Here is a 9,124-nt window from a genome sequence, read left to right on the forward strand (position 1 = left end):
ATTCGGTGCCATTTTCGTTCTGCTTCAGATTGAGATTCAGAATAAATTTTAATGTTTGAGCCGGACCCCTACCTACCCTCTCCGGCACGGCACGCAGGCCTCTGGGAGAGGAGTAGGGAGTTTAGTCACTACAAGACTAGCACTTAAGTTTAAGTGATGCTGCAGCTGCCAGTTGGGTTCCTTTTGCTCCCTAGAGTCTGGTTTTCTACATCTTTTATTCTCGCTGTGATTCGCGTCCTGAATTTCTCAAAGTACCTACTTTACTGAGCTTTTAGCCACATGTGGATGTGGTTGTGCCTTTTTTAAAGGACATACCTTAGAGATGTTGATGTGTCATGGCCAAGCATGCAGTAGAACCTTTGGGCTTGACAACCCCCGCCGCCCCACCCCTTATAACCAGACCTCCACAACCGCCGTGTCGTGCTCTCATCGGCAGGTGCCAAAGGCCACCGCCTCCGACCATCTGGCAAGGCGGACCCTGCTGGAGGTACCTGTCCAGAGAGTGTCGGTCCAGCCAGTCCCTCAGCGGCGGCGTTGCCGGTGGGACGTGGCCATGGTGTGAACGGAATGACCTCCGCTGACACTGCTGCCGTCGGCTCCTGCCTGTCATCGCCAGCATCGTCCGTGTCCGACGGTGTTTACTCGGGAGCGCTCAGCATTGATTCGCCGCTGTCCAGCAGCCCGGGGAATGTCGAACAGCCGCCCCTCGTGCAGCCGCCCGGCTTCCGCGGCAATCCGCCCCCTGGCGAAGATAGGACGAAATCGCCTCCGGTACGCGCCATTGGAACCTGGCACACGCGCCTAGCGTAACAGAAAAGTTGCAGTTTTTGACTGCATGCTCAGAAGAAAGCTTACGCGTATAGGTCGATGACGTTGAAGGAACGAAGTCACGCATCCTGAGAGGGGGAACTAGCACTGTAGAGTGTTCTTAAGGCCGCATGTATTGGCTCTTGAGCAAGTAGTTGACTCATTATTTGCAGATCAGAACAGCATGGGCTAAAAGAAATCAACGAGTAATATAGGTAGGCTTACAAAATGGTAAAAAGAGTGCGGTTCAGTACTGCTTTCAGCGCATGTCTGTGTCATGACTTATGGACTTATGATGTTCCTTTCGAGTGGCTTTGTCTCATTTAGCTCTGCTGCTTTTGTGAGCTCGGAATTAGTCAATGTATAGTAACACCAAAAAGTAACTGCCATCAGCCGAAAGGACAGGATGCTGCTGTATCAGCAAAGAGTGTTTTTATTTAGAAAATCCTTTGCGAGCAGTGATCAGGCCCTGATGGTGACACAGTGCTGTGGCAAATAGAAACACATCTGTTTAATGAGCTTTTTTAGGTATGGGCCGTCCTTTTTGATATCCTAGCACACGCTACAAGATTATGATTGGTTTAGACCCAGCTTGGCACTGAGCGAGAAAAAAGCACATGCTCTATTGATGAGGCCAACATGAGGAAGAAAGTAACCCATCCAGGATTTCTTCACAATCAACAAGAATGCGAAGGTAAAAGTCGTCGTAGCCAAGCTCACGAAGCGCCGCAAACTGCAGGCAACATAGAAGGCTTATGTATCATCATCCAGTCACGATAACGAGGTTCCCGGCTAACTGTCAAAATTTAATCCTGATTATAAAAAAAGTGCCTTTGTTGTTTCTTTCGCGTGGTTTCCTTGGTGCTTGCAAATCCGCCGTGGCACGCAATTCACATGTTACCTGAAATCTGTGCGGCGAAAAAGCAATTCGCTTTTGTTCCGACAGGATTTTCCGTCTAGTGATTAGACAGTTATTATAATTTTGATTCGGCAGTGGGTCGATGCGTGTCGTGCGAAGAAAGAAACTCTAAATAACGTCACTCATTTAGGTCCTATGACGTGTTCTAAAAAGCAGCGTGTACGAACACTGCAAGAGGTGAAGTAATGTCCTAGTCTCGATATCTCTAGTATACGCATAGAAAACGATTCATTCGGCACACAGTTAATACAGTTTGTAGGTCTGTTCATCTCGGAGTGTTAGGCTACAGCGGATTTGTGAAGGACCAATTACGGTCGTCAAATGTTTCGCTTTCAAATCCCTAACCTTCTCAATTCCTACAGCGAATCCTCTCCATTTTCTTGATAAAGGAATGCTGTCTATTTTAAAACCTGGCATCGGACTTGATTTGTTGAGTACCTCCTTAGATCTGTTGTATGTTTCTGCTATGAAAAGGTATGTTTATGTAGTGTTGTATTGTGTATCATTCTTGTCATTTCAATGCTCCTGATTTTGTTCTTCAAAGGAAATTCTTGGCTCAGATTTGTATAAGTATGCTTGATCACTTTTTTTGTTGTCATATGTACTCTGTTGTTGCCGCTGTTTCCTGTAGGAAGAAGGTGCGCTGCTTTGTCAAGGCAATCTAAGGATTTTTGGGCGCACCTCCTAACATTACGTAATGTTGAAATAAAAGTATTTTGTATTTTTGTCGTTTGTGGCGTTTAACTTCCCAAAGCGACTCAGGCTTGAAGGACGTCGTAGGGGCAGGCTCCGGAAATTTTCACCACCTGGGGTTCTTTAACGCGCACTGAAATCGCACAGTACACGGGCCTCCAGAATTTCGCCATCGAAATTCGCCTCCATTGAAATTCATCCGCCGCGGCCGAGATCGAACACGCGTCTTTCGGGTCAGCAGCCGAGATTTTGTATTTTTGTACTCGTACAGCAGCGGCTATGATAGGAGCTGTGGGAAAGAAGGCGCCTGGCCTTGCGCACAAAGACACCCCAAAAGTTCACACTTTGTCAGTATTGATGATTCATCACTAGAAAAGCGGTTATTTTGGGGGTTTATAGAGATCGTAGGTAAGACCAACTGATTGTGCACATCGTTTTTCTTACGGCAATAATGTTACTTTCCAGGACCCCCGGAAGCTGAAATCGCGGCTCGGGCTTACTCTGGCCGTGCTTGGAGTCACTGTATTGGTGACGCTTGTGGCCTTGGCGATCGCCTCACTTGTATGGCGCTCTCCAGCGCACTGGGGGAACACCTGCAAGACGCATGCCTGCCTCGCCTACTCGACCAGACTTCTCGCCTCCATCAACGAATCGGTGGACCCGTGCCAGAGCTTCACGCACTTCGTCTGCGACGGCTGGCGCCAGAAGAACCGACATACCGTTTGGAACGACCAGTTCATTTCTCTGTTGGACAATGTGACCGCGTCGCTGAAGAGTGCAGACGTGCCTGCATCGGGGCAAGACATGGAGCAGCGGGCCGCCATCATGTACAGGAGTTGCGTCGATGTGCTCGAAGGGGAGAGAGACGAGCTGCCAGCCGTCAAGAACGCGCTGGTTGAGGCAGGCATCGTGTGGCCGAAGCCTTCCAAGGGCGCAGACGTTCTGTACACGCTCCTCTGCAGCTCTTTGAAGCTGGGTTGGGACGTGCTCCTTGACTTCGACGTCGCGCCCGATGGCAGCGGGATCAACCTAGTTTCTGGCAAGTTCCTTTACTTCGTGGTCAAGAGGTATAGGGACTTCGCGACCGGCACGAATGAGGAGTACTTTCAGTTCCTGAAGGAACGCTTTCAACCCGAAGGCGAGGATACGGTGACGTTCCAGGAGACAGACGCGTCGGTCGAAACAGCCCTGAGCTACCTCTCTAATGCTCGTTACGAAGCAGCTGACGAGTATAACGCTGACGTTCTTCTAAACTTGACTCAGCTTGGCCTCACGGAAGTTAACTGGACAGCGACGCTTTTAAAACTTGACATCAGGATGAACAGTAGTCTCACGCTGACGACCACATCGCCCCGTTATCTAGAGCGAGTGTTGTATCTCTGGTGGCGGTACGGCACGGACTCATTCCATACATTGATCTCTTGGTGCACCGTTCAAGTGGCGGCCCTTTTCGCGAATAAAGACTTAATTTTCAACTATTACAACCGTGACTACCAAACGACGCAGGCCCATTACAGGATTTTCTGCGTCACGAGAGCAATGTTAATCTCCGGGCACACGCTGTTCGACAAATACTATGCTGAAGCCCTTCAAAGCGAAGCACTTAATCTCGCAAAAAGTGTGGCTCAGTCCGTGCGAACCTCTTTTTTCCGGCGTCTTTCCAACTGGACGTACTTTGACGAAGGCATCAACGTGGTCAGCAACTGGAGCTCTTCGGAAATCGTCTTCCGTAAAATCGAGCACACCGGAGAAGAAATCCTGGCTGCAGACCATGTGCCTGACTTGAATAATTCTTTCGTGCGGAACTGGCAACAGTCGGTGCACGTCAGAAAGGATGCAGAATTCGGACATATGTTAGATCTTATGCAAGATTTGGAAGTGTCCATCGTGTCCTACGACAAGCGAGACTTCGAGCTGATGCCTTACGCTCTATCCTTCCCTCTATTTGATCCGCAGCTCCATTCGTCTTTAAACTACGGCGGCTTAGGAGCTCAGATCGCCTTTTCACTGGCGACCTTGTTCCTTTCCGCGTACTACGCAACCAATGCTTCGTTTGTTGAGCCCCTGATGGACTGCTTGAAAGCAGGCACGTCCGGCAGCGCCGGTGAACTAGGGTATTACGCCAAAGAAGTAATTGGCTATGGCGCTCTTGTGGATGCCTACAATGCCCAAGAGAGAGCTTTGGACAGCAGCAGCCTATTCGGTTTGGAGTACAGCGGACTGCAGCTGTTTTTCATCGCGCTGTGTTACGTCAATTGCTATGGCGGCTCTGAAAATACAAACCACGAGTCGATCTGCACTCCCGCGCTGCAGCACATGCCACAGTTCGCCAAGGCTTTTAACTGCAATCCCGGGGACCCGATGAATCCTTCTAAGCAGTGCAGACTGTTTTGAGATTTGTGTTTGTGATTCGAGTTTTCTGTTTGTGTGCGCGTGACTTCTCCGTTACCACGTTTTGTTCATTGATGATGTGGCTATAAATGCCCTTAACTAAGCCTGTTTTTATAGAACTATAGAAATCTCGATCGTAGAAGGTGTCGTCGTCTTCGCGTATACGTCGGGAGCCATTAGCTTGCGCGCACTGGTATAAAATTTTGAGTAAGAGCACTAATGTGTGTTAGTTTGTCCCGATAGCCTTTAAATGCCATTTTGACCTTGCGAGGATTTAAAAATAGAAATTTTATCGGGTGTTGTGTTCCGCTTTTTCCGCGAGCGAATAAAGTGTATGGCGGTTTATGAGCCAGTCGCGCTCGACTTGTGCGTACTTGTCGCTGAATCTGATTCCGAAATATCGTTTTGTGTGGGAATTGTAGGAGCTAACTATGAAAGAGCTTAAGGAAACAGAGCAGGAGCCTATCGGCAGAATCAGCAGTGCAACAAGAATGCAATTGAAAGAGCTAATGACATTCGTCGTTGCGGAACGAAGCAGAGTTGAATAACTCAACATTAAAACTGCACTCTTCCGTGCTACTAAGATGACGCAAGAAAAAAAAATGCTGAAAGAACCGACAAAAGCGAGCTCTTGTCCTTTTCAGTGCCGAAATTTTCTTCGTCGGGGAGATTCGCACAAAACGGGTCCTCGGTCTCGAAAAATCTCGCGGAACGGTAACCTCGTGACACATACAAATGACAAATTCTTTTCTTGAGCACTATCAGGCGATGGTGGCGTTTCGGGATATGAAGTTGGACACCTTTAGCGGGTGTTATGTCTTTGCGGAAGCGAGGTTTCCGGAATTTCCGGAAACGAAGTTGAACGCGCCATTTACAATCTAAACCCAGGAAAGTTTCCCCGGCCTCACTGTTTGTGCACGCGTGCTTGTTTCCGCGATGTTAGCTGCAGTTTTTATTGCTTTCTACGATCTAAACGTACTGACTTCTTCTTTTGCATTTGTACACACTTCTGAGAACTGATGAAACTCCTAAGTTTTAGCAGCCCGGCTACAGACAATCGCGGCCAGGTAGCAGGGAATCTGGAAAGAGCGTTTCATTGGTTTCGCATGTTGCCTTACTGCAATCTATACAAGTATACATTGTTAACAAAGATGGATCGCCTATTTGCCGCGTTTGTGGGAATCAAGACACTAAAGGACAACAGGCAATTTTGACGGCTTTTTTTCAGCGCAATTACTCACGCTCTGTGAAGAGGAGGGAATGAAGATGAAGCTCAAAGCAGCTGCCACGCGGGATTTTGCACATGCCAGATGACCTCCAGGTTCGGCATGGGAGCAGTAGAGTTTTCCGCTCTAAAAACAATTGGCATCCTGGGTAAAGGCAGATTGATACTGGCGAGTGGCAGACATCGTGCGGCCGATTTATTTTCATTAGTGTGAATCCCCCTTAACTTTGGAAACGGGTGTCTTTTGCATTACTAATGAGGGTGTGGAGGAGGTGCCTTCGGTGGGGAGGGGGTTAGCTGGGGTATGCGTGCCGCTCTGTCACTCAGGGCACGGAGCGAGAGAGGTGCAGCAGCGAAACACGTGACGTCACGTATGTCGGTATTTTCTTCTGACCAATCAGTTATTGGCATTCTGGACAATTAGCGTGGCGTATTTTCATGACGCCATGACGCCATGACCTCAGGTGGTACAACGCCAACGACCCCGAAATAAACGGGAAACTGAAATTTAACAACTCCCTCTGTAAAAATAGAAAAAAAGCCGTCCGTACTTTTCGCCTATGAGCGTCCACTCGTTGCCACAGCCGTCAACAAATCGAGAACATGCGCATGCTCGTCTGGTCTTGCATGCAGTCCTCGATGCTTTAAGATGCGTAGGGTGCCGCCGCAGGGTGGCGCTCTCTCACCATCATAGCGTCCACACGGGCAGCGATAATTCGTTTTTTGGGGAAAGGAAATGGCGCAGTATCTGTCTCATATATCGTTGGACACCTGAACCGCGCCGTAAGGGAAGGGATAAAGGAGAGAGTGAAAGAAAGGAAGAAAGAGGTGCCGTAGTGGAGGGCTCCGGAATAATTTCGACCACCTGAGGATCTTTAACGTGCACTGACATCGCACAGCACACGGGCGCCTTAGCGTTTTTCCTCCATAAAAACGCAGCCGCCGCGGTCGGGTTCGAACCCGGGAACTCCGGCAGCGATCGTTTGAGCTTTCCTCCATAGTGACGTGTCCGCTTTTTTGCTGTGCTACGACCTTCATGTTTACCTTCATCGCCGCAGCTGTTCGCTTGGCAGACACGTCCGCAGCTGCGCTGGCTGCTGCTCGGCCGCTCCTCTTCGCCAGTTGTGGCATGTGATGTGTCGCGTGATTCGCTCTTGCGCTTGGCAGCCATGTCCGCCGCTGCGCCGACCGCCGCTCTGCAGAGCGCTCGCTCTTCCACTTGTGGCACGTGATGCACCACGCGATTTGCTCTCGCTGAAAGAGTTCGCTCTCGTTGAAGTCTTCATACAATAGAGGTGAACCGAAGCTAAACCGTGTCTAACCACAAACCATGCTTAACAGAGCTTGGCTCAGCTGGGTTGAACCACAGCCACTTTTTATTTTTTTTTACGAAAGGAAATGGCGCTGAAAAGGAAGGAAATATTTTGCTGGGTGTTTTCCGTGCCTTAAAACACCAATATCTCTGTACAAGGTGGCTGTACAGCTTCTCTGTACACCCTCTGTACAGAGTCAGACCCGAAACTATTACACCATTTCACGGTCCTCAAACACACCACCACTACCACCAGTCCTCACCATTTCCCAGTCCATTGCGCCTTCCTACAGACGCACTACGATTGCTTGAACGCGTACTTTCCACTTCCCTCTACACTGCTTCATATATAGTTGTCATGTTGCCAGATTTACAATTCTGAACTGGCAGCTAACGAACCTGGTTTTGGGCTTTCAGGAAGACTGCCTTCTGTGGTCAGATTTCAAGCACTATTCTAAGCTCAAGGGCAATATAGCCGACAGCGTCACCGCGATATGCAATCTATATCCGCCAACATGCCTCCAAAACGAGTCAATTGAACAGCAGAATTGGTAGCTTATCGGCGCCCCGGTGCATTTCCGGGACGAGATTAGCGTGAAGACAAGCAACGGATGCAGTCACGCTGTTTACAAAGACCACATATTCTTTGAAATCAAGAGGGCGGGACCATATTACGCATTGAACGATGAACTTCTGATCGAAAAGAGATGCGTGCAATTATACATGTTTTGCGATTAAGTTGACCTCATCTACGTCAGCAAAGCGGCTGTTTGATTGGACTGGGGCTACATTTCATCAAAGAAGGGCGAAATTTCTGGCGCCCATTTTGAGCCAGTGGCAGCGCAAACAATGTACTGTTTAATGCTGCTTCGGAAGTGTGCAATAAGTTACCAAATTTTCCGCGTACAGTAGTAAGTCCACGGGACACTGCGCTGTTGAATTAAAGAAAATGCCTATCGCAACCCTTTGTATGTTCGCTTCCGCGTAACTATACTCCGTCTCACAAGATGTTTGCAGCACTACGAAAGGTACAGCTCTCTCGTCCAATCAGGATGGCGCGCACTACATTAGTGTGTTCCTACGCGCCTGTGGCTCGATCCACCTGATGTCCAGGTGGCTTCTTTCTACCTCTATTTATAGTAGCACCGAGCCACAGGTGTTCCACCGCGCAGCGCCGCGCCTTTCCTCAAAATCCAACTTTCAATTTTCAGTTTTCTCTCGCTTCTTTCCCTCCTTTATCTCTTCCTTTACGATGCGGTTCGGGTGTCCACCGAGATATTGTCTTTCTTCTTTACCTCCCTCCTTTATCCCTTCCTTTACTGCGCGGTTCGGGTGTCCACCGATATATGTGAGACAACCAGGGTACTGTTCTCATCAGTTCCTCTGTTGTCGCGTCGCAGTAAATTTCAGTAATCGTGTCATGTGCATATAAATTTATTTACTCCAGCGTGCCGAGGCAGCCGAGTGTCGATGGTGGCGAAATGCAAAACAAGCCCATGTGCTGCGCGAGAGGCAACGCACGTTAAACGGGTTCGATCATCTCATCGTCCTCATAACAACTGAATTCAGCACTGCTGGTTGTGTCGTCCTCCAGGTTGACAACAATGGCCGGTTCCTGGTCAACAACATCGTCGATGATGTGGCCCAGTTTTCTCATCACATCTTCCTCACTGATAATATGCTGCACGTAATTCTTCCATTTCTCAACAGTCACTTGCGTGATGCCTTGCCAAACCAGAGGCTCGACGTCTTGGAGCTTAAACGTCTTGTTTTGGCT

General features: G+C 48.9%; 1 protein-coding gene across 1 annotated transcript; it reads left to right on the forward strand.

Moving 5' to 3' along the window:
* Positions 1–567: 567 nt before the first annotated feature.
* On the forward strand, positions 568–4,813 carry LOC144108188 (endothelin-converting enzyme 1-like). Its single transcript, XM_077641465.1, has 2 exons — positions 568–771; positions 2,885–4,813. Exons 1-2 carry the CDS (start codon positions 568–570, stop codon positions 4,811–4,813), a joined length of 2,133 nt encoding a protein of 710 aa, XP_077497591.1.
* Positions 4,814–9,124: the final 4,311 nt, after the last annotated feature.

This window comes from Amblyomma americanum, chromosome 10 (genome assembly GCF_052857255.1).
Source record: "Amblyomma americanum isolate KBUSLIRL-KWMA chromosome 10, ASM5285725v1, whole genome shotgun sequence".
NCBI classification, from domain to species: Eukaryota; Metazoa; Arthropoda; class Arachnida; order Ixodida; family Ixodidae; genus Amblyomma; species Amblyomma americanum.